Here is a 26782-nt window from a genome sequence, read left to right as displayed (position 1 = left end):
ATCCACAATTATTTATGTTATGGTAACAAAGAGCTGCCAAATGCAAAACAAATGACATGAGGACTTGCAAGTGAATTCCTTCCCGTAAATTCTGCTAAGGTTATGCTTAAAGGCCCTCAGGATGGGAGCCTGTATAAATTCAGAGCGTTATCACCGGTGTTGTTATTGTGCCACAGTTTACTGCCTATAGGTCGTGAACCCAGTGGTCTAGCAGGGATGCGCTCTTCAGCCAACAGAGCTGTCTTGAAACCTTTGGAAATGGCCCTGACATACACTCAGGAATTGTCTGGAGAATTTTACAGAGGAAAAAAATGTAGAAGACCACCTTTGCTTACATCTGCTTATCAAGGAGAACGCAGAGGTAGTTATATCAACACATATATGTGTATTTAAAGTACACGAGCAGCTACCACTTACCTCGAAGGGCTTTGGATTACAGCCATTATAATTGCCAACCATGATTCTCTATTAAATGCAATACTTTTCTTCTAGGGGCATTTATGTGGGTGTTTGTATAAAAACACTGTCAAAAACTAGGAACACCAGTAAATATAAAATGGCAACATTCAGGTTCAAATGCAATGAACTAATTTATTCTTTTTAACAGTACATCCAACTGTTTTTCACCACTCACAGATGTCACTGGAACAACTTGAATACAAAAAGAAAAAAAAACAAAGCCCAGCCTAAGAACAATATCCTGCACAGAGCAGCTAATATTAATTGCTTTAAAAATGCCCTCTATTAAACTAAATAATAGCCAAATCTCACTACAGTAAATGTGCCCTTATATGATTAAGTATAATTTAACAGAAATATGATTGCATAGTAGAAAACACGAAAATGTTGAAAATGAAGGCTTTTTTTTTCTTTTTCTTTCCCAGAATATGAATCTCCAAAGAAACACCCAGAAGAGGAAAACAGCCATTAGCCAGTCATTCATCCACAGAGGCCAAAACTGTGATTGCACTAAACTCTACCACTCTAAGTGAACGCGTTCCCAAGAAGGGAGGCTGGTGGGCTCTCACCACAGGCTCTGGCCACCCTCGATGACCAGGTTGTGGCCCGTCATGTAGTCTGAAGCTTCAGAGGCCAAGTAGACAACAGCAGCCTGCAGGTCGGTGACCCGTGCCAGCCTGGCAGCAGGGATGTCCGCCAGCCAGCGCTGCACCAATGGCTGCAGCTCTGGGGAGTGGATGAGTGGTGTGTCCACGATGCCTCTGCAAAGAGCACACACGATGTGTGTTTAGGAATTCGTTGGCCCAAGTGGAAAGGCAGTACAAGGTGTTAATTCAGAAGGAAAGCCATGGGGAGTAGCATGGAGAGTCTTGGCATTGACTGCAGCTCATAATGCAAATTTCAGCAGCAGTGTTTTCCAACTGCCTTCCACTACCACTGGGCAGGCTGAGAGGATATATTTTAAAAGGAGAACACACACACTGTCATCTTAGCTAATAGCAAGACCCCCTAACTTTCAGGTTACTCATCATCAACTCCAGTTTACATTTTTTTATAGAAGACAACATGGCATTGGAACCGAAAGTACCTCCAACCAGGTCTGTTGCTACTCTTGGGAACTGCTGTCCTTATTCTGATTTCTCTTTTTTTGCAGCATGATGTTACACAGTATGTTCATATCCTTCCCAGAAACTGAAAACAGCCCGACTTCCCACACGTCAAATACAAGGAAAGCAAACACCAGCACCTTTCTCAGCCCTGAACTCTTTCCACACACAAAAAAGGAGAGACACATCACAGTGGAATCCCATCAAACAAATACCCTGGCAAAGCATGTACCTGTCTTGCCTGCTTTACATTAATGAGAGACTACACCATTTATTAAAACTCTGCTAAGTTCATTTTCTCTGGGTGCCCTAAAAATGAGTGATGCTCCGGAAAGCACAATGCAGGGCGAATGTTTGGCTGGCTTTTATGACTTTAACTACGACTGATTTGTCATACTCCTCCTTAACAACATATTTGTATTTTGTGAAATGTATAATTTTTTCAGCCCCTGAACAAATATATTTACATAACTGTGTCTAACGAGAAATTACATTTAACTTCTCAGAAATGACAATAACTAAAACCTGAACTGCCAATTCCACTTCATTAGTGTGGTAGAAATGCATTCCAAATGTTAATAAAAATTCCAACATGCTGATAAATTAGCGCTTCTAAGGAGCATGTGACACCTTGGTTAACATATTCAACCTCAATTATATTTCTCTTCAGCACCCTGTTATCTGGAACCTTTGCTGGCAATCAGAGGTGCTGTTTTTCAGCGGCCAATTTTCTAGATAATGTAGCTTATCAACACTGTGGGTAAACTTGCCAATGAAATCAGGCTGCACTGAACCACACACACGCTAATTGCATCTCTTTTTTATGCATATTTACAGACTGTCACTTCAAAGAAATCAGTGGCCCATTGAGGCAGCCAGTTAGCTGGAAGAATTGCCTCTTGCAAATGAAAATTAGCAAACAAGCTAGTGATAAATATGAAATGAACAAAGTATAAAAATACCCGTTTTGTTCTGAAACTTCATCGGCATCCCAATTTATACTTCCAAGGAAATTATTTTTTGAGACACGCTGGATTGTGGGTACGAGATTTACCTTTTGTTTTAAATGAGGGCTGAAATCTTCTATTTACTCTGTTACAAAGTGGAACTAATTCAGACTTTCCTCCAAACATTTCTGCTTTCATTAATCAGGCAGGATTTAAAGATCAGCTTTATTTTTTATTGTAATTGACAATAAACACTACAGCAGTTCAGAAACACTGAGCAACGCAGCTTGGTTAGGCTCTGGTCGTGTAATAATATCAAATGCATTCCACCATAGGGCTGCAGATTTTACTTTTTCCCCTAAGCACAGATCCTAGTCTCCCCCCTTGCTCACCCAAGCTCCTCAAGAACTGGATTTCTTTAAAGAGAACCATGCTTTGAGCAGCAGATGTGGAATACATCGCACTCCATTCCCCTACGTGCCTCTCACCACACTCACAAAACCACCCGCCTAATCATTCTGGCTTTACCCTATCAGACATCAAATTTAAATCCTTATGATTCTTTTTTTTTTTTTTTTTTTTTTTTTTAGTTTTAACCCAAAGGGAATGCAGATTAGGAAATATGACATACATTCCTCCAGTACAGCAGATTTCACTAAAAGAGGACGTATTTCAATGTTTGGAAAAACCATCCTTGTTCTGATTTCAGCCAAGGGTTGCACCTCTTGGTTGACCTTTCCTTAGGCTCACTTTGACTAGTAAAAATTTTGATGTGTGACAAAACTTCATTACAAATTTTTTTGTTCCATAAATGAGAAAAAATTATAGCACAAAACTTAAAGTTGCAAACACACATACTGATGGCACTATAAATATTAGGCATGTCATTGATACTACACATCTTCTGGGAAAGCTTTGGTGCCAAGTTGGGCAATTTAATGTTGTTGAACCCTTTTAGGCAGATTTTAGTTGGCTTCTAACCAGTTCCAGCAAAGACAACTGCCAATGCATTAATTCCCTACCTCATCTCGTATGCAGTGCTGAGCCTATCAGTACTTTCTGTTGCATGTCAATGTAATATCAAACTGCTAGTTCCTTAACATTAGACATGAGCATCAATATTTAATTATTGATACACAGGACAATTTGAGACATTAGGAGAAGAAAGAAAGAAAAAAAAAAAACAATTGCCTAAAACATTTCCACTTCGAGAGACACATTAGGAAAAATATCACTTACCAGATACTTAACTGGAATTGTTACGTGCGTTCAATCCCCAAATGAGAGCAAAAAGAGATTCCATCTGTGTGTAACTTGATTTCTTTCAGATGAGTTATTAATTTGAATGAGTTAAGTACACTCCACTTAATCAGGAAGTGTTTAATCAAGAGATCCACTTAATTGGGACATCTCCCAAGGAATTAGATTTAAGTCCAAAGATACTTACCAGCAATGACTGCTGCTTAATGGGGATGGTAATGCCTCTTAATTGGGACGCCTTGAGATGATTCTGGGTTGCTCATCCTCCTGCCTTTCCCTCCCCCAAATTTGGGGTGATCCCTACCTGCTTTCTTGCACCTTGTTCCCACTGGGCTGAAAGCATCCAGTTCACACAGTACCCATTGGTCAAGCATGCTGGCTGAAAAATGAGGCATCCTGACACCATGCATGCTGAGAACTGAGGTCCCCAAAATTTCCTGTTCCATCACACCCACCTAACTTGAAATATCTGCAGGAACCAGGAAAGGGACAAACACACACCATTAGCAGCTCCCCATTTACTCATAGCTCCCCTCTGTGGCCCAAACTACTTGTCTCTTTTGATGAAGTCCAGCAATTTTATTTTGCATGCCACCAGCTGTGCAACAAGTTGTGAAGCAACAGAATAGACAATGGCAGAAGAGCTGAGCACGGAGATGCTTGCTCTGCATGAAACAAGAGGCAAAGTCATAGAATCATAGAATGGCCTAGATTGAAAAGGACCTCAAAGACCATCCTGTTTCAACCCCCCTGCCAGGGGCAGGGTCACCAACCACTAGACCAGGCTGCCCAGAGCCACATCCAGTCTTGCCTTGAATGCCTCCAGGGATGAGGCATCCATCGGGTTCCTGGGATCCCATGGGATCCAAGGAACCTCAGTCACTTTCTCCCCATGGGCTTGAGACTTGCCTGGCCAGTGAGAGAAGGCTGGATTTTCAATTTTATAAATGCAATAAATTATGTTAAGGGCTCGCCATAACATTTTATGCATTGATAACTTTTATGCATCGGTCTGCATAAGTTTTATGCACTCATTAAGAAATTAAGTTGATAAAAAGTGACCAGAGAGGAAGAGGAAAAAAAGGCCAAAAGGTTTGCATGGTGAACTAATGTTCAAGGCCAGACTGGAGTGTATGGAGTTCCAGGCAGACATGTGCTGGAAATGCCTTAAAGCATTAAAGAAATCAAGTGTGGGGATTGCAAAGGACTTAAGGGCACACCTACATATTTTACTTCTCCAGAGATTATCCAGAGCTAATCTTCCATCATGGCTTATATCCTCCTCTTGTGCTTCTTATAGACCTCAAAATCTCTCAAAATGTTGCATATTACACTGGACATCCACACTCAGATAGACTCGTGCATTTGGAACTTCTTCCAACCCAGCAAAGTACTCTGATGGCCTCACTGAAACAAGGTTCATATCTCTCATACAGGCAGAAGCATATGCAGAGTTTGCTTTTAGCGAGAGGGATCTGAGTAGTACAAATCACACTAAACCCTGACCCAGAGCTCCACATGTGTCAGGACAGGAGAGGCTCAACCAAAGCTTTGAAGTAAAACTCTGCCAGCAGGATTTGGGAGCCTTTCAGTCCATGTCCCCAGCTGCATTGGAGAGAAAGAGCTGGAGACATTCAGTACAGCAGAAAACTTTGTCCTTTCTGCGCCCTTCCTGGCTGTTCCTTTGCAAAGAAAAATCCCACTTCCTATCATAGGATTTTGAGCTCAGAGTTAGAGTTAAAGACATGATGATAAAACTGCAACCTCATTTTAGCTTATAAAGTAGAAAGAGAGAAGCATGGCTCTCTTTTCCCAATGCTTTGACAGCTGCCTCCAAAAACATAACTTCTTCAAATAAGAGTGTAAGTTTCCAACTTACTCAAAACAATGAGGTTTGATCATCCAGTGGAGACTTTTAAATTTTATGTAAACCCCTTAAGAATAGGTAATTCCTCCTCTAAGAGCCTTCTCACCTGTGATCACAGTAAATGTGGCATGCTATCCCATCTCTGTTGGTAACAATTACCTGTGCATTTGCAGGCACAGTTCCTGCCAGGTCCTGCTGGGCTTCCCTAATTCCCTTCATCTCCCCTGGCTCCTAAAAGCCTGTGTAAATTCAGCAGACCCAGTTGTGAGAATGCTATAGCAGAGCTGTTAGTATTGGCATGGGGAAAATCCTACTACCAAGTAAGATGCTGCTTAAAGAATCCATGGATCACATCAAGCAAAGGCTGGAGTCAGTGCTATAATTAGTAATAAATAATCATAAGGAAGACAGCTAGCACAAGGAAGTGGAGAGTCAAACTGACAGTAAAAACACAGGCACTTACCATTGAGCTCTGTGTTTTTTTTTCTCTTCCACTTTGTGGATTAAAATATGTAATTTGTTTTTCCTAATTTGACATACATTATAACTTCATTATTACAATTTAACTCCTGGGTTAAAATCCTGCCCTTCTTACTTACTCTGATTGACTTCAATGGTCTACGGAATTTGACCGCTTCCAATTAGCGCTATCCACTTGGGTTTCTGCTTAGCACTATCATGCACTGTTAATTGTTTAATAAAACGACTGTGTTGGCCATGTCTATGAGAAACAGGGAGAGAAAAGATGGCAAGAAAACTTTGCTCTCTGAATAAATACCATAAAATAAAAAAGGCAGCTTTAAGCCTCCAAAAATAAGGAAAATGTAATTTGTAATAAATATAGATATATATTTACAAAATTACACCTGGCCTCCTGCAAGCATCAGAGCTGAATGCTATCTCAATTACAGCGCTGCAGTGTGGCGTTTTAAGTGCCTATATATTTGTCTCAGGCAAAAAGGGGAAAGAAGTATTGTCTATTAAGTGTCAAAAGCCTTTTCTTTAAACGCGGAAGGCTTGGACAGACTAAGGAAATATTTCATCTGGAAGAGAAACGCTAAAAACTACCCTTCACATTATTGGAAAACCTATTATCAAATGCTAAAACCTCTTCTTAAATCCCTGAGTATACACAGCAATAGAGCAGGCTCGGTTATAAGTATTTAAACCTTTGTTAAGGAAAAGACAACATAAAAAGGGATGCAATCCACCTGCTAATTAGAAACTTTATTTTCCAAGATACTGCTCATCTGAGCTTTTTAGAACATTTCATTCCCTTTGTACTTTCAGAATGAAACTACATTTTACTTACGGGGAAATGCAGTTGACTTTTACTCCTCTGTCAATCCATTCTGTTCCTAACGTCTGTGTTAATTTTACGACCCCGGCTTTGGAGGCATTATACGCCAACTGCTTCTGCGGGTGCGGAACTGGAAGAGATTCAGAAATAGAAAAATATTTATTCTCCTCAAATTAAGACATGCGGGGAAGTTCAAGCACCGTTCCCTGCCTTGAGATGAACTCTTTGCCGTTTTCCCTGATACAAGGCTGGGAGCAACAAGAGTTTAGCCCTCATACAGCAAAACTAAATCTGTATTTGGTCACCTCACATTTTTGCCTGAACAGCTGGGAGAAATAGAGGAAAAAAGAAACGAACTCAAAACGTTCTGTGTTTCAGCAAAGCCAAAAGCAATGTGTTAAGCATATATGCAAGTATTTGACTTTTTCTAAGGAGGATAAATAATTGCATCGATGTTTGCACGTTTATATTTTATACACATGTATAAAATATTCATACACTGCAATACTAACATAAAACCGTACCACATGATATAATATACATGTATTACAGATTTTTATATAACATACCATATTATATATCTCCCTGGAACAAATTATTCGCCTTAATTTTTAAATTATCCACAGTCTGAAGCAAACACATTATCTAATCAGTGTTTGTATGGATGTGAGCACAGGTGCGTCCCAAAAATCCTGAACACCCACCATTTTCAGAATCTGAAGATTCTGAAGATGTTTCAGATGTCACATGTCAGTCACAGAGGGAAGATGATCGGCTTGCTAATTACAATGTTCAAGCTTGTTAGTGCGGTGTGCTTGGTGGCTCTGCCCCTCCGCCAGCTCTCGTGCTTGCAGTGTTCTCAGAAAGCTGCTTAAGGACAAATCCACAGTGGGTGTAAAGTGCCTTAAACCCATCAGAACCAACCTGAGTCAGTCTGGCTGTTGGGATTTCCACCTGTACAGTGTCTCTCTGAGGACTTTCATCTGACCTTCTGGCTATCATGATCTCCTTAAACAAATTTGGTGCAAGGCACTGATCTGTAATTAGCACCATGTCATTACGGGACATCAAAGGGCACTTCATGGAAGTGGGGAAAATCAATGCTGAATGTCATTAACCATGCAACAAGCACTGATGACGTGTAGGGTTAGGCAGCTTTGCACCGTGGGAGCCTCTGGTGAAACTCACAACACATGGACAGAAGAACGTGGGGTCACTGGCAGTTGGCATTACATTGGTCCTAACTCGTGAAGCTTTATGTTGAATTTATGAAGTTGGTGAATGAGTTCCAGACCACTGCTATCTATGGTACCCCAACACCTTCACAACTACTTTCTGTCTAAAACAATTATTTTCAAGTGTGCTAATTTAAAGTGTGAAAAGAAGACAGTGTCAGAGATAACTAAGCTCTGAAAGAGTGAAGACCCCTGCTGCAAAGTGCTGAGCAGGTGAGTAAGCACCTATACCTTGAATCATAGTAGCATACGATCATTACAGTTGGAAAGAACATCTAGTCCATCAACCCCTTCCCACTGTGCTCACTAGCCATGGCCCTCAATGCCACATATACCCTTTTCTTGAACACCTCCAAGGACAGAGACTCCACCACCTCTGTGAGGAGCCTATGTCAGCGCCTCACCAAACACAGAATATCTACAAACAGAGATATCTGCTGTACCTACGAATGGAGATAGATATCTACAAATGGATTTGAAGAACATAAAAGATTGTGGCAAGAATTAGTGTTTCCTTTTGCTCCGTGTAATGAAGGTATGCTGAGAATTGGGCATTTTTAGAATTAAAACCATTTGACACTGTCCCCTTTGCCAGCATTTCTCCTGCCCTAATTTTTTGTTCTGTACAAAATGTACCAAATGACTCCCATTCCAACCTGCAGAACCCTGCTGCTCTCCATGTCCCCATCACCCCACAGACACAGCGCTCTGTGGGGGCTCTTGAGCAGGAGTGGCACCTAATTTCCTGATTAATTGCTGCACATCAGCTCCAAGTTATGTACAACTATGGTAGTTAACCTCACAACCTCCCCAAAGCAGCTCATTGCTAAACTTTCCAAACACGTCTGTCTGTGATAAATCACTGGACGTTTGCTCAGAGGATAAGAGTTTTGGCACCGTCTCTGCACCTCTTGCTCACACGGGTGAGAGCAGCTAGTGGTTGCCAGCAATCAGCATTCAGACTTGGGATGGGGGTGCCAGGATTTACAAGACTCTCTCTATGTCAATACTTTTGTCTTCATAGGAATGGCTGAGGAAGGTAACCAAGATGGGATATTCTCCCCCTGAGACACACAAAAACTTTGTTGAGTATCAGTACCACCTCCTCCATTCCCCGAGCCACATTTTTGGATAATGCTTCACAGACCCACAAATCTTCAGCCCTCCAAACAAGAGCCTGTGAATGAAGCCATGCCTCTAGCAGTGTCATCAGGATATCTGAGTTCATAAGGTCCGCATGAAGGGAGAACACTCACTCCTGTTTCGCACAGAGAAGGCAGGAGGCAAGCAGATAAAAATGCTGCCAACATCAGCTGCATTACATTTTAAACATCTGACACAATGTTTTTGCTACCTTGTTCAGTGCAGAAGGCTTCTCGCCTGACCTTGAAGCAGCCGTGTAATGTTAATGAGAAGCGCACACAGAGAGAAGAACAGATCACTTCCCACTAAAGATATTTGCTGTAAAAATTAGAGCAGAGTTCCACCTGTACAAATGGCAGAGCCACAGCAGCCTCCTCTCTGCTGCTGAAGCATACGTCTGGAATAATTCCAGTCAAACACCAGAATCAACATGCACATATGCAAAATGTATGCAGCCTATCTTCAGTTAATTAAAATTGATTCTGAGCAGTGTATCTGGAAAATAAAAATCACAAACAAAAATCTTTCTATCCTGCAAAGAGTCTCCTCATTTTCCTCTATCTCTCAGGAAGGACACAACCTACAAAAAAAAAAAAATATCCCCTAACTATTTCTAGAAACATTTCATACTATGCCAGTTGGCCAACATACTTAAATAACCAACCAACCAACATATTTATTTAACATTCAGCAGATGGACATGATATGAACATCGTGGTTTTCAGTTGTAGTTTTATAACTACTAGATTTTTCCCATGCCAAGATCCAAACAGGTTCAGAAGGTAAACACATCCCTTTGTCTCCTAACTTCTGGCCTACCGGTGTCCACGTGCATTAACTTTCAGTTGCATTTAAACAGAATGCACAATGCCCCACTCAGAGCTGCGCTTCATGGGGGTATGTGAAGTCAAAAGCTTTGCAGTCTTTTCAAATCTACTTCGGTTTGGGGAGATTTTGTTACTCTACAAAGCTGGGACAGAGGTATGGTGCCTGTGCTTGAGCATAAGTGAAACAGCTGGTAAAGACACTTGACAAAAATTAACAACAACATTATAAATGCACTTTTGAAGAAACATTTAAAGTTACTACGCAATAAACTGAACAGAATGTCACAGAAAGTCAAACTGGGCACTGTAAAAATAAATGTTATTCCCAAGGAAAATAAAAAGACTGCATATTTATGTAACGTTCAGCAGATGGACATGATATTAATACAGGGGTTTTCAGTTGTACTTTTATAGCTACTAGATTTTCTTGCCTAACTTGGCAACCCAAGGCACCATTTGATTTTTGGATTTGGACAATACTGCAACAGATGTCCAGACCAATAAAATAAATTCCTAAAGGGCTATGCTTAATTTGTGTAATTGATCAATTTTTGTTACATGGGCCTCAGTTCACCAGCATGTAACTGCCTTCCAGATTAGCTCAGCAGTAGGGATTTCATTCCATATGTTACAATGGTTTATTGGTGCTTTTGACGACGCTGCTGATTCAGCAGCGTCGGTGGAGACACCTGTTGGCAACGACAATGAAATATAACCACGGTACCGTGGCAAAGAGTGGCACAATAGCTTTTGGGTGTCTTGTAAACATCAGCAGGGCACCACTTTCTGTACTGAAACACATTTTCCCAAAATTACTGGGGAGTGCACAAGCACCTCTCCCATGCCATCACTGCGTCAGGCGCAAAGGTGACTCCGCCTCTTCTATAAAAAGCAATAAGTGCTCTAAAACATAGAGGACAGATAAATGTTGAAAAATGATATCAATAAAAATTTTGTAGTACATTTCCTCTAATACAAAATGTCAGTGATTTACTCCTTCCCAATACAGGTTTAATTGATTCAAATAGCATCGGTAGTAATTAAAATATGGATTCTGAAGCACAACTGTTAGCTCTCATCACTCACCTATTAAACTTGCCATAGATGCTGTGTTAATTATCTTCCCATATCCTTGATTCAGCATAATGCGGCCTGCAGCCTGTGACAGAAATTAAAGGAAAGACCAGTGACCCTTTTTGTGATTGTGCTAATAATGACATGATAATAAATTAGTCTTCACTTTTCAGAAGAGTTTATGTGCTCACACATTTTTTTAAGCACTCGATATAAAAACTTGGTATAAAAATGGCTGATGCAGGAAAAATTCCATTGCCATTTTGGATCCCCTTTGCTTTTGGCAGTATTTTTTTTTTTAAATCACTGATGATGGCAATGGCCCCCCAGAGCTTTCTACTCTTCAGGAAGTGTCAAATAATCACCCTCCCAGAATCAGGCCATTCTTAAACACCTGAGCTGGGACAGCCAGTAATGACCAGCTGTTCTGAAAATATTGACCAAAATCTGTAAATTGATTAATCCCATGAAATTAGCTCCATTATGATGACATTAACAATAAAACGGTGTTAAATTTTGGTAAATTAAATACTAAGGATATTGCTGCCCATTTGCATATCAAACCTGTACAGCGTTTCACACTCACTTGGCAGCACAAAAATAGTCCTCGTAAATTGACACTGAAAGTTTTGTCCCATTCTTCTAGTGAAGTATCTTCACTTGCAGAATTCATATTGATTCCAGCGTTGTTGCATGCAATGTCAATTGTACCCCATCGAGCTACAATGGTATCAACAATCCTTTGCACATCCTCAGGTTTGCTCACATCTGCTGCAAGGGCAATGCTTTTAATCCCTGAATTAAAACAGGGGCGATTAAGTCAGTATGGGAATTCAGAGAGAAAAAGAATCTATATTATGATTATTTATTAATTTATCTATATGCACTATATATCTGTATTTTATACGTATGTGTGTATTACATATATATTTGCCACTTTAATTTGCTGCTACGCAAACCATAGCCAGTTGTGCATTTGTTACTGCAATGAAATTTAAGTTGCTAACTGGAGTTGGTTTGCCTGTTGGTTGCCATAAAACTGAAAGCGGAGCTCAGCGTTCCAGCAGGACGAAGCTGTGAACACTGCACCATCTTCTGTCCAAACACTCAACTGCAGTTTCCCAGCGGGGGAGCAACTCCAGCATTTCCTGGGTGCTGGGGACCAGAAAGAGCAACTCTGGAACAAGACAAAGCAATGGTTTCCTTCATTTGCTCACATGTAAATACATACATATAGATTATACGACAGATCTCCAGATACTACAGGAAGTCAACCAGTTTGTCCAAAAAAGTGCTTTCTGATTGAACTGCAGCATGAGGTCAGCATGGAGCTTCAGACAAAACTAAGCCAGTTTTAGGTGGGAGCTAACTGGAAATACCTGCAGGCTCACAGGTGTGGTGGTCGTGGTGCCAAGCCTTCCTTGCTACAAATTACACTGTCAGAGTAAGCATCACAAACATTCTGAAGGAAAAAGATTCCCTGGATCTGAAATTATGTAAAAGTTGTGCTTTCCTTTCCTAGAACAGTAATCCAGGTGTTGACTATTGCTCCAGTGCTGATTTTTAATTAGCTTCATTTAATTTAATATCAAAATCTGATTTAAATATCCTTATTATTAAGCCACTGTAACAAGGTTATTACAAACCACTGGACTGGGGAAAGCAGTTCTCCCTAGGAAGCAAGAGGAAAGGGTGATTCCTACTGCAGACAGGAAGGGCTGGCTCATTATTTGCAGTGCTGATCATTCATGGATTTTTGAGACCATCTGATTGGTACCATACCTGTTGTACAGGGACATTTGAGACCATGTGATCAACACCATATGCATACTTCAGCATCCAAGATGTATCTAAACTCCCAGATGATGATTCGGACCTCACGAGAGTGCTCAGAAACCAGTCTCCAAAGGGTTATGGACACTGCTGTACCATCCCCTCTTGGACACGTACGGAGTTGAGATCCCTCCTCAAAAAAAAAAAAACTTCTAATATTTCTGAGCAGAAGAGAAGGCTCTCCCAAACAAACTCTTAAGATGGAGGCAAAGCAATAACATCCCAGTGATAATCTACCCACTGAGGGAGCCACCTACAAAAAAATGAATGCATGCTCTACCACAAAACAAGCCCTCTTATTTTATCACAGTTTTTATGATAAACATGCTGGAAGAATAAGAATATCCGGACAGCCCACTTTGCTCCTCCTAATTGTTATTGAAATGTAGAGGAAACTGCCGTGGTCTTTCTTATTCAATTTACTGACAAAACGGGTGTAAGCGTGTAACTAAGGGCAACAGAATGACTCTTGCTCTACTCCTCCAATTCTCACCCCATTTACAGCTTCATCCTACATGATAGTTCACAAAAACAAGACATAAGGTGCCATGAGTGTCCAGAGAATTAGTGAAGGCATGCTCATTTCAAACGGTCCCACATTTGAACTTAATCAGCTGATACTTCTGCACTCTGAGAGAAGAGAATGAACAGCTTCTTTCTCTCCGCTGTTACCCCCAAACCATCTGATTAAATAAATAAATAAAATAAACAATGGGAAAACAGCTTAAATCTGTAGTATCAGAAGCAAGAAACACAAGGCCCTGCAGATACATGCATGATGGTACCAAAGCACCTCTTCAGTCTTCAGTTTGTCTTTGTGAACCTGGTGCGGGCAGTTTTGTGATGAAAGGAGCAGAAGAGGAGCCTCAGTGTGCCCAATCTACCCTTCTGCAGCGGAGCCCCTTTGCCACTGGGCTCCATCTCTTGGCTCTCAGCATAAATGGAAGTAATACATTGCATACAGACAAGAAGATCAGAAGTGACATTGTGGGGAAGGCATTTGCATAGTTTACAGTGAAAATGCACATTTTAAAAATCCCATCAGATTAATTCTTCCCTTAAGGTAGAGGAAGCGGTTCCCCCTGAAGACAGAGGAGTATGTATAGGAAGGTAACCCTTAGGAGTTTTTGGTTCTGTTTCATCATTTTTGGTTCTTCTGTCAGGATCCATTAGCAACAGTTGAAAAAGGTATCCACTCAGGATGTAAAAACAAAGACCCCTGTAGCCAAGGGAGATACACCCGAGATGTCTAACAAAGCTAAAACTGAGATCACAGAGTTTCTGATGTTTAAAATCCATCATGAAATGATGGCACCATCCCAGAAGACAGCAAAGGGCTCCTTGGTATAAGAAGCAAAGTGGATTTAAGAAAGCTAAGTAAAATGTTTTGAAGAGGTATTCAGTATGGGGATGACTTGGGGTGCTGAGTTTCCAACTTTGAGTAAGAGATCCACAGACAAAGATTGGGGGGGGAAAAAATCACAGCTCCTTTGTGTCTATTATAGCAGGAAAAATATGTATTAGTACTACAAGTATTGCTTTAATTTACACATGTGAATATTGTGAGAGTAAAGCTAGCTGAACCTTTTTGTCAAAATTTATTTCCAACAGAGTACATTGCTTCTTTGAAGCCAAAGTGTTTCATGGAAACATATTGATTTCAACAAAAGTTTTCAAGGAAAAGCTTCTGAGGTCCAGGCTAGACACTCTAGTTACCTCTGGGGAGAAAGAGATTGAAAATCTGACCTTTCCAGATCCTTTCCAAGAATGGGCATTTGGATATAATTCCCTTTCACAAAAGCATTACAAAGTTTGGGTTTTGTTCCAACAGGAATGACAATAAATTTGAAACCTCAAAAACCCTCATGAGATGGAATAGATGTGCCCTGACCAGCTGCACTGGTCAAGTTGACAGAGAGCATCTGACCTTGAAAGATAAAGATATGTGAAGACTGAAAAGTGAGATTTTCTTTATTTTAGACTGCAATAATATTTGCAGTGCCTCATGACCCCTCCAACTGCATCACATAACCCATCCACTACATCCACCTTCTTTGGGTTTGCAACCCACCAGCAGAGGAGCAGAGATAGGACAGCCATTGAAGGACGGATGATCAAACTGCTACTGAAAGTGCCCTGGAGAAAAGTTAAGTTCATTTTCAAATGGACCACTGGCATCCAAAGTCTCATGGCTCTATCAACTATCTCATTTATTTCTGAATAGCTCTGCTTGATATGCAGGATCTCACGGTAAAAAAAAATATCCAAAAGGCAAGTTAACTTGTAGGGCACAGCTATTGTGTGCCAAGACCATATGGCTTCAGAGCATAAGAAAATGAAAAGCTTCAGGGAAAGGGGGACTAGATGATTTAAGAATTTGTAATAGGAACTGGAGACATTCTATTCTGTGTCATTGTTAGGGATCAGACCAGCAATCAAAGCTGTAACCATTGCACCAATCCTCATTGTAAAGTGTCCTATGCTTACTAAAGCTGATATTGCACAGACTGGGACCTGTTGTTTCAAGCATTCTCCGCAAAGACTCAGGATGGTGTCTGAATGAACAGAAACGAACAATCCCTTGTCCCTTCCCTAGGAAAAAGCTGATAGATGCAGAATAATGAGTAATAGAAATGTATCTGCAAGGGCTTATTTTGCTGGATAATATGGTTTCCAGTTGCACAAACACAGTTTTCATGAATATTTTCCATTTGGCCAAAAAACCTTTACGGTTCTTAAGGCAGAGTGGAGACTCCAGGTTTCAATGGGCAGATCATCCACTGGTGATCAAACCCTTTCTGAAACCAGAGTGGACACAAATTCTGTTGTCTGTGTCCAAATGGGACTGTGAAAATTTCCTCGGCAACGTTCCATCTTCAGAGGTGATGAAGTAGTGAACTTAGAAGAAAGCTTGGTTGTAATCTCACAAATGGAATTATAAAATGAGTAACACTTCCTTTCTTTTCTCATTAAAATTATATTTCCAGTTTTCTTTTTCCCCTTTACAATTGCAGTTTAGCATGACTCTAGGGGAAAATTCAATTTTATGTTACATTTTGTGTTTTTACTGCTAAAATGGAAGTGCCTTGTAGAGGATTTTACCTCTTATTTTGGACTTTAGTTATTACGTCTACTAACATTCCGTTCGTTATCTGACCTCATATTCATGTTTGAAAGAACTACAGATGGAAGTTTTCAACAATGACTGCTCCAGTTTGAAGGCAGTGCCATGCTTACCTTTCAGGTTGAGCTCACGTGCCACTGCTTCTGCCTTTGCAAGGACCAGGTCCACCACAGCTACTTTAGCACCAGCTTCTCCCAGAGCATGAGCAAAGGCCCTCCCAATTCCCTGACCACCACCGGTGACGTAGGCCACCTTGTCATCCAAACGCAGCCGGTCAAGGATGCGGTGCTTGTTATAACCCCAGAAAACATCGTCCCTCGTCACTTCTTTCTAAAATGTAGACAGATATACATGGCACAATCAGGAGCAAAGCTTAGTACTAGAATTGCTATGATGGACTCTGTCTGTGAGGGTGAGGTGAGAACGTGTACAGGGATCCACGTCTTCCTGACTCAGTAGTTAATGCAAAGATATGATTAATTAAAGAATCCTTACCCCTACTGATATTATTCTCAACAGGGACACCAAGGCACAAGGCAGTGTAGCAGAAGAGCTATGTTTGGAAAGATGCACTGACCACGCCATGTACACGAGAGTAGGGTGCAGTCCTTCCTGGCCCAGCTTTCCATGGGAGATCATAGAATAATAGAACGGCTTGGATTGGAAGAAACCTTAAGGATCATCACGTTCCAACCCCCAAGCCATGGGCAGGACCACCAACCTCAAGGTCTGGTACTAGAGACCAGGCTGCCCAGGACCCCATGCAACTTGGTGTAGAACACCTTCAGGGATGGAGCAACCACAGCCTCTCTGGGCAGCCTGTTCCAGCACCTCATCACTTTCACTGTGAGGAACAATGACATGAGCAGGTATGACCTCTCAGAAAAGGACTGATTAAGTCTTCCAGCTATTTCACTCCGAGGACCAAGTCCTGCCCTCCAATTCAACTGCCTCCAGGAAGAAGGAGGCTGAGAACATGTTTCCAAAGGCAGGATTTGGCTCAAATGCTGTGCAGTCAAAATATCTTCACAGGGCTGGTGCACAAATAAAGATATCAGCCAATAACTTAAACCAAGCTGTCATCTGATCAGCTGCCATACATCATTTTCCCCTGGCTGGAATCACAATGGAAAATACAAGATGTTTAAAATATTGGTTTTGAAATGCCAGGAATTACTAGTGGATGTAGCTCTGGGAGCAGTCAGAAACTGCCAAATAATCAAGACATTTGGGTCTGGATTTACAGAATTGGGCCATTACAATTCCAGATGGGAATTTCATTATAGCTGGATGATGCCCATTACATAAAATGGAGTTCCTACAAAAAAAAAAAAAAAAAAAAAAAAAAGATAAAATCACCATCTTTTCCATAGGACAAGCTAAATCTGAAAGGCACAGCAGAGCATAAGTTTGGGCTCTCAACAGCAAATCTCTGGAAATGCTCTTGTCACTGTTCTCAGCAAAGTCAAAACTTTCCCAGAAATGTTCACGGAAGAGAAAATACACACCTTTGATTCAATCACTGCATCTGGTGGTACAGGGCTCCTTCGAATGATGCTCAGTCCACTTTGCACAGGTAAAATTATCTGCAGACATAATGCATAAACAGTTAAGGAAAGTCCTTCCTTCATTAGGCCAGAGTACTTTTTCTCCTACTGTTATTCTTTAGCTAAAATTCCTTCCAACCCAAATATGTCAGGCATCTGTATTTGCTCACATTCTTCTCCCAAACTCCCAGCTTCCACAAATGCCAGGAAAAGAAAAGCAATTTTGCCTCTCCATTTCCTAAATGAGTGTCAGCTGCTGAGATCTCTGGGTTTCCACTGCCTGGCTAATGCCGTTATGAAGATATTCCAGAATCATTCTCGGAACTTAGCAAACCATAATAGCAACACTTCAGTGTTCATCACTATTCACTGGAACACCTTTCCTGCACCCATAGGTGAATTTCAGTGGGTTATGACAACTGCCTCTGATACTGTTATCACACTTCAGTGAAAGATTTGCTCCATGTTGGAGGTTCAACACTGGGATCAAACCATTAAAAAAAAATACTGAAACAACATGCTGTTTACATGCATTAAATGGCTAACAGTAATATTCAGGGCATGGAAAGCCATCGTGAGTCTTGCCCACTTCTAGAAAGAAAAGTCATTGCTCTTGGTATTTGATGGTTGAGTTGATGATAGAAGATGGCGTATGATAGGAGGCACCCCTAGAGGCTGTCTGCCCTGCAGATAGACAAGGATCTTGAGCCTATGAGGTACAAAGCCCAAATCCTGTATTATGGCAACTGAGAGGAGGCTCTTAGAAGAGTGGGTACATGAGAGCAAGTATGCTGGTGCCACTGGGCTAGGGTAGCATTGGTAACAAGTGCATTTAAAGCCTTGCTGACTCCTGTTGTGCTGGCAATGCACTGTAGCCTCCATAGGCTTTAAAAGCAGAGCAGTGGTTCCTTAGTTATGCTGTAGAGCTGATTATTCACTTCTAAGTGCTCAAAATTAACTTGCCTTTAACACTGGAGATGATGTAGACAGAGAGTAGGGACTTTTGCTGAATATAGAAACATAGGAAAGGTGAGTTATAATAAAACTTGGGTTCATTTTAGGTCCCCTTAATAATGGCACCAAGAAAAGAAAGATTCTGATGAGTACTTTGCAAAATCCATAGATACAGTACCACAGGCAGCCTATCCAATTGCACTGCACCAACCTGCTCAACACGAGGATCTGAATTAATCACTGCATTTAATTTTCTAACAGCTAGTACATTTTCCTCAGATATGTTCTCCAGGTAGACTTGTCCTTTCATGAGTGTATTCTCTACACAGATCACTCCATCCATTCTCAGCAAGTGGTTATCCATGACAAAGCTGTAGTAGTTAACAGCATTCCTTTGATCAGCATCAATAAAGACTATATCAAAGTGCTCATCCTCAGCATGTAATGCCTGGAAAAAAAAAAAAAGAGGATGGAGAAAACACTAATTATTTACCTGCTGTCTGAATAGCCAGTTTCAACCTACCATTTAAATGTCCTTTATATAAAAAACTCAAATATGAAGAACTCTGGATTATATGTTTGTTTATTTATATAGGCTGAAACTACTTCTGGAGATCTTGGGAGTTTCCCATGCTTCACAAAGAATTCTTCAGCAGCCCCGGTGCCCAGATCTCTGAACCTCTCACAGACAATCAGGATATAACAGATGATTGCTCATCCCAGCTTGTCTTGTTGAGAATCACAGCAGAAACACCTGCACGTTGAGTCAAAGGGGACTGAGCCATCCGGGTAAGGGAGAAGACTCACATCAAACCCTGTGGCAGCTGAGCTGCTGCAATAAGCTCCCTCTTCTCAAAAGAGTAACTACCCACAAACCAAAGAGTGGCAATTGTAACAGTGTTTGGGAAAAAGAGACATAAGGCTGATCCTGGGAATTGCAAACTAGCAAGTCCCACTTCAATAACAGGCAAATGGTTGAAATCCCAATTAATAATAGAATTATAAAGCACATAAAAGAACAGGTCATGATAGAGATAAAGCAGCATAGCTCCTGTGAAGGAAAATGATGTTTCTTTAATCTAAGAAAATGCTTTGGGTGGCTCAGCAACAGAGGATAAAAGAGAACTGGCTTCTATCATCTAATTGGATTTTCAGAAATGCGGCACACCTTCCCTCCAAGCAGGCTGCTGATGATAATGTATAAAAGTGTTGATGGATGACCAGATGGGAGCCTTTACAGCCTTCTCCTGTGGCAGTTAATGCACTCGCTGCCCAAGAGGCTGCTATGGAATATTTCAGATTCCATCTGGGACTATTTAACTGCATCTGTGTGCGTTGCAATGAAACAACGGTTCATCCACCTATCTCAGGCAAGCATAAATGCTTTCAAGTCTTGGCATTTCAAGTGAAAAGAGAAACAATTATGTTTTTCAGAACTCACTGTTTCTACCACAACTTTTAGCAGCAGTTATTGCGTCCAGATTTCCCTTTTGTGTTTGGAGACATTGTGTACAATGAGTGATGAGTGATCCCCTGAGATGTACAAGAGAAAGCATCAAGAACAAATGGCAATGGAATATTTGAAAAACTGACTTGTTTTCAGGAGTGAGGTTGCTAGCTCCCAAACACAGATTTCAGGAACCTTTCAGAAGCAGAGAGCACACTGTTCTGATGAGAAAATAGCAGGGAGTGGATCACTGAAGCTCTGAATTATTCTATTTTGCAAACTGATGTCACTGTGAGCTTGTTAGTGGTTAAGAAATAAAGCTCATTTCCCTCTTGGGCGATACTGGTGGAAAGCAGCAGGGACATTTTTGCTATGGGGAAGAACATCTTATATCAAACCACAACTCAGCCAGTCTGCCTAATGTCACTGCTTCCGGAGGGGTCAGCGGATGGAAGCTGGGAGAAGGAATCCATTGGGAAGAAAGATTAGAGGTCTTATTCTCCAGAGAGAAGAGCCAAAGCAAATTCAAGCAATTACCATGACTTATCACTACTTTCTGACTTGTAACCTTCCTGGGTGAAGGAGGTGGGGGCAGGTATTCAGAAGCAGATGTGGCAATCTCTAAACATATGCTACTACTGCTCTGTGCTATGGCTCCCTAATGAAAAAGAATCTCACTTTTATGCATTGGCTTCATTAGGTCCATATGGAGTTGTGCAGCTCCTAGGATATTTGTTGGACTTCTTGTTTCAACTCTCTTTCTGCGCTGCCTACCTGCTGACAGCTTATCCTTTTCTTACCTACCTTCTCATGCAGACAAACCATCCTTCAGCATCACAGCTCTCAGCCCAAGAGGACCCCTGTGCTCAGTGTGCATCTAGCACAAGCCTGTGTTATCCTTGCACTGCTGGAAGGTGTTTTGCTTCAGCCAGTTTGAGTCCTGAAGAGTCAGTCTCAAATTTCTCTTGTCACCTTTCATTTCCTCCAAATCAAGCCCTTTGCAGTCTCCTACCCTAATTACATTCTTTGTGTGTTGCCGAGCTTTTCAAGACACTAATATGTGTTGTGACAACCTGGGGGTTGATTTTAGATGCTGAAGTTTAGGCAAGTACGTCCATTTTATCTAGCCTAAGGTATACCACATGGCTTCCATGTGCAGCTCCAAGTATCCTGTTTCATATACCCAAAACATATATGGAAAAGTCTAAGGGCAGCTGAAGCAGAACTGGACACTTACATAGGAATGTCTGTAACACTCTCTTGGAGTTCACAATGGGACCTCCCAGCAGGTCCAAGTGCAGAGCTTCAAGCTCGAAGCAACAATGCAGTGATGGAGAGAGCATGAGAGCTCACTGTTACCCCTCTCAAAATGGGACTGACCACCCTTTTCTTCTCTGTGGGATTGAGCAGACCATGCCTGCTCCTGCCTGGGACCTCACAGCGCATCAGAGGTCCCTTTGTCCTTTGCTGAGAGAGAGGTAGAGTCCAAACATCTCCAACTGAGAGGAAAGCTGAGATCCAGAAGGAAATAACCTGCCTGCAAAATATCCTGCTGAAACTAATTTCCTGAATGTTTACAGGGCAATCCCTGCTCCTTGCTACAGAGGCATCATAGATGCTAACAGATGGCAACAAGAAGTGTCTTAATTCAGAGCAAACTTGGCTAAAATTAATGCTTTTACTTACAGTGAGTCATTAACTTCCTTTTGGATTGAAAAAGAAGGGGGAAAAAGAAAGAACTTGTAGCACTGCATTGCACAGAAGAGATGCACCAAAAGCCAACGCAAGAAGGGCACAGCAACACTGTTGACAGATATAGCGAAAGATCAGGGAGAGGACATCCTGAATAAAAACATGAATGAATCTTCTGCCAGAGCTGAAAGAAAGCCTGACTGCAGCTCAGATCAGAGACAACACGCTCTCATAAGGCACATACAAACTCAATCAGACACAAATGACTGTCCAGTTCCTTTGAAATGGATCATACAGTCAGCATATTTGTAATAAAGATGTACTCAAAACTTATTACCTTCTCTACACTGTGTTCTTGACCTAAATGCAATAGCAATCCATCCTTAGAGTACGCAGAATACATGAAGAAGTACAGCTTCCTTTTAAAACACCATTAGAATATTTTACTGTATGTGGACATACACTCTTGTTACTCCTAAACGCTATTCTATTGAGTACAGTTTATATTCACCGGCAAAGCTAAATCTCTGGGGAAGCTAGAGAGGGAATGCAATTTCTAGTAATAACAGCTCACAACAGTGAATACTATCCACTTATCCCCACAATTTCCAGCTATTTTGGACTCCTTTCTGAATTAACCTTTCATATCAAAAGGAGCAATTCTGCACACTAGAGACTCCGACACAATTTCATGCATAATTTATTCACTCAGTTCAACATTAAACGCAGAGTCCTTGACTTTGTCAAGGTGGATTCTGTTGGCAGACTTCACAAGCAGCAAAACAGGAGAAATGAGATCTGCAGCTCAACCTCTTCACCTATTCTGTCTGGTAAAAGGAGGGAAGAAAGGAAAAAAGAAACCCCCAGCATGCTTACACAATGCCTTGCAATCAGCAGAATCTGCCGCAAACACAGTGCTATTTTCCGTGTTGTGCTTTCGATTTTAAAGTGGAAGGATCAAAATCATGGATGGGAATAATTTGCTGGTAGTTTGCATTCCCCACGGACTTAATCCCGCGTTCATTGTTCCACCAAATGTCTACTGGGAATTAAAGGGAGCTCTTTGGGAGGGATCAGACCCTTTGCTAACAGCTGATACAGAGCAAGGCATGTTGCTCAGGCACAGCACTTAAGATTTAAGCAGCTTGTTGGGAAAAGATTTTAAACACTCTTGTTCAGCACATGCTAGTCCCACTACCTGCAGTTGGGATCAGATCTCTTGAATCCATCCATGCTTTTTGGCAGCATTACCAATTTCTGCTTCAGACCTGTCTCTCCCACCTCAGCTGGTCTTCTCTAGGGGGAAAGCAGAGCACTGCTCACAGCCTGAGCCTCTTCCATGTCTTCCCACAGTGCTGGTCCTACTCCAGACAGACCCCAAAGACCCCAGCACATCAAGGCCCCAGAGAGGCCACCAAATGTGTCCCTTCATCATTTGTAGTCATTGTGGCCAGAGCCCTAGAGGCCAAGTAAGGCAATTCTGATTATCATGGTGCCAGTGACAGAATATGTCAGATCAAGCAATGCAAGTTCAGAAGCCAGTGTGGAAATCTGCCTAGAGAGAGACATCCCAGTGCAGAAATCTCACCAGCCAAACATAAGCATCTCCAAGAGATGTTGGAAGCCCCAGGAACCTGTAGAACTGGGGTCAGGATGTGCCTGTGCTTTGCAATCGGAGGCTATAAAATCAATTGCAACATCGTGTGTTAAGGATTTAATTTTCATGTCTTTGCTCCCTTCTTTAATCTCTACACAGCATGTACTCTGCCTGCCTCTAGATATTTCAATTCAGTCACAGTAAGTCAGTTGCACAGAATGGGCACTAGAGAGCAACAGCAATTCAATTAATTTCACACTCACTGCGGGGAGCTGGGATTTTAAATGCTGCACATTGCAGGTGATCTGTAACATTTCGTTTATTCATATACTTGGCAAAGCTCTTTGTTTCTTTCTTATCAAACTTGGAGGTCATGAAAGCCAGAGGTTAGGGAGCTCCTCGCCATCTTATTTTGGAAAAAAAATTATGATATTTGTTAATGGAAATAAAGTTACAACCAGGCTCACAATGACACGTCCAGATTGAAGATGGAATCATATCAAATTGGTTTGCAATAATGATAGAAATGCATTGTATTTAATGAACCTGGCATTGGCACCTCCTGTTGGTGCTCTGGACCTGCAGCAATGCCATGGAGATCCATAAAATGGAATTAAATGTGAAATTCCACCAGCTTGCTGGGACCCACAAGATTCTCTCATTCTTGGGACAAAGTCACTACTCAGAATGAAACACATTTATCTAATGTGTCTGCACATCTGAACCTTATCACATCATTCTGGAAGTGAAAAACCCAGGGTCTAACTCCCTATGGTTTTATCACTCGGAGGAAAACAGTGATGGGCTGTGGGTGATTTACAGACATCTGCAGGACTTCCCCATTGCTGTGAACACTAGGGCACCTCCAGCAATGCACGGTTACGTTTGGAATTAGAGACCTCAATCCAGTGAGCACCCAAGTCAAGTAAAACTCTACCACCAAAGCCTACATACCTAAATTTAAAGGATTCCTCTGATCAAAAACCTGCAGTATTTTGGTTAAGAAGGAAAACAAGCTATTTCGTGTGACAGAACTCCACCATGCATTATCATGAATAAGAAATAACTCCAGTGCAAGGTTGTGTTCACATATTAGTGAGTGAATTAGGGTCACCGCTCAGAATCTTGTGGGCAGGAAATAGGACAGACTGACCCAGCCCAAACCTCCTTAATCTGCTCTGAACAAGAGCTCCCAAATTCCCCCTTCCAACAGACTTTACCTCCAACGTGTCTGCTATCGGTCCCACTCGCATGCTTATCTTTTTACCATCTGAAGAATAATCAAATGCTTCTTGGCTGTTCACTCCGAGATACGGCACTTCTGCACATGCAAAGATTTTGCCATCATCTGGCAATTCTTCTGCGATAGCAAGGATACTGTAACCTTTAAGCTTGCCAATTAATAAAATCTTCCTGGCTCTGATCAGATGAATAAACATCCTAAAAATGTGGCCTGTGGAAAGACAAGAGAGAAAATACAAAAATAAAACTGTAAGAAAGACAGTTCTTTGTTCACGATGAAAATTAGATGTACCTTTTAAGTGATCATTAAAATAAAACCACATCTTAAAACACTTTCAGATAAGGGTTTAACAACAGAATCGTTCAAAATTTTATCTAAAATGCAGCAAAAAGACAACAGAATAGAGGGACTAGTTTGAAATGTAGAACCTTTATCATCAATGCTGCTATTGTTCAAGTGCTTGTTAAATAGTGCTTGAAATATTGCATATTTTAACATTCCCCCCATATGAAAATGGCTTTAAGATGTCTCCATATTCTTTCTGGAACCCGGTTAAAAAAAATCACTACATTACCTTGCATTTGCTCTTAGAGTCATTATCCCTAGACAGCACCATCATTTAAGAAATTTATCATCAGTGGTGTCCTTCGAACAATGTATTAGTGTAATACATTATAAGAGTACTTCACTGTGATGATGTATTACTCAAAAGATGGAAACATCTGGGAAGAATGAATCTAGGAATAGATTTAGTGTAATAAGCTTTATATGGGAATCCAAGCCTGAGTATTGCTACTTGAAAAGGTGAAGTGCTTGGCCACAGACCACCTTCACCACTAAAGCACGTAACACCCTAGCAGGCACCACCAAAACAAAACCAAGGCTTTCCCCCTCCCTGCGGTGAGGACAACCATCTCCTTGCTGCTCTGTAAGGGATGAGGACAGCATCATGAAGTAGAGAGGACAAAGAGCTCTCATGAGCGTATGTCTGAGCATATATGAATGAGCACAAAGGCATGGGGTGGGGGAGGGACAAAATTCATACAAAAGGAAGGTTGGCATCAGCAGGGAGAGCCTCTTTCTCTTTTTAAGAAATTTTCTAAATTTTCTGAATTTTTCCATGTCATTCATCCTATCCCCACTCAAAACAGACTAGAATATGAGGAACGTTGTTTACACAGATCAAGAGCCATTTTATCATTTTGATTGATCAACTTGCCATTCAAACAGCCAGAAGTGTCCTCTTGGAGTGGCTTAACTCTGGCTTTAGTTCCTCCAGCATCCCCTGAGCCATGGGCGGGTGACACTTTTCTGGAACAAGAAAGACATTTCAGTGTTATGGTGGCAACCAAAATCTGAATGTCTTACAGAGAATAAAAGAAGCAAAGAGAGAACTCCTGGGAAAAAAGTACTTCTGTGTATGAGCACGCAAAAGCAGCAAAGAGACATCACAGATATCACTGAATTAAAATCGTAGGGGACCCTGGCTCTGAAATAAGCAAAAGCAGCCTGACCATGACTCCTGGACTTTCTGTGTTGGGTTGGGAAGAAGGGGTTGTGGGTTCAAGGAAGAACACACTCCAAGAAGAGAATTGGGTTCAAACCCAAACCTTTCCCATTGGTACCAATCAAATATCTGTTACAGAGTAAACTACTCCAGTTTCCAAGGTGAGTTTTTGTTTGGTGCTGTGTTTGTTTTCCAGCTGAAAAAAAGATTGCATTGCAGAATAGGGCAAGAGAAGTAGAACCTTAAATTTTCTGCAAGAGAGAAGAAAAATCTTTTCCTCCCAAACTGCGGAGAGAACAGGGCACCTCCAGACACTATTTCACAGAACCCCAGTCTGAGAGAAGTCTGGATAAAGTGAGATGCTGCCTATTGCAGAGGGAAATAAACATATGACTGGAAAAAGTCCGTAGCCTGAAGACAGATTAGATTACCGTATCTGAAGAAAGCAACCACCAGAAATGGCTGATGATACTTCTGCAGGCCAGAATTTAGAGTCGTTTGAGCTTTTTTATCCCTCCCTCTTCTCCTCCCACCACTCACCAGTAAAATGAGAAAGAATTCATAACCCGTGTCAGCCACACTCAGATAATCCAAGTCTTAAAGAGTAGAACATTTCATAT

The 26782-nt window shown here is 41.3% G+C and overlaps 1 protein-coding gene across 1 annotated transcript; it reads right to left on the bottom strand.

Annotated features, from left to right (window-relative positions):
- Positions 1–567: 567 nt before the first annotated feature.
- On the bottom strand, positions 568–24860 carry LOC427595 (D-threitol dehydrogenase-like). Its single transcript, XM_015293238.4, has 8 exons — positions 24633–24860; positions 18888–19124; positions 17684–17761; positions 16289–16505; positions 11805–12013; positions 11231–11303; positions 6952–7069; positions 568–1220 (listed from the first exon to the last, which is right to left on the bottom strand). The coding sequence occupies exons 1-8, from the start codon at positions 24849–24851 to the stop codon at positions 1025–1027; spliced, it is 1347 nt and encodes a 448-aa protein (XP_015148724.2). The 5' UTR covers positions 24852–24860; the 3' UTR covers positions 568–1024.
- Positions 24861–26782: the final 1922 nt, after the last annotated feature.

Source organism: Gallus gallus, chromosome 12 (genome assembly GCF_016699485.2).
Source record: "Gallus gallus isolate bGalGal1 chromosome 12, bGalGal1.mat.broiler.GRCg7b, whole genome shotgun sequence".
NCBI classification, from domain to species: Eukaryota; Metazoa; Chordata; class Aves; order Galliformes; family Phasianidae; genus Gallus; species Gallus gallus.
This window is presented reverse-complemented; position numbering and strand designations above follow the sequence as displayed.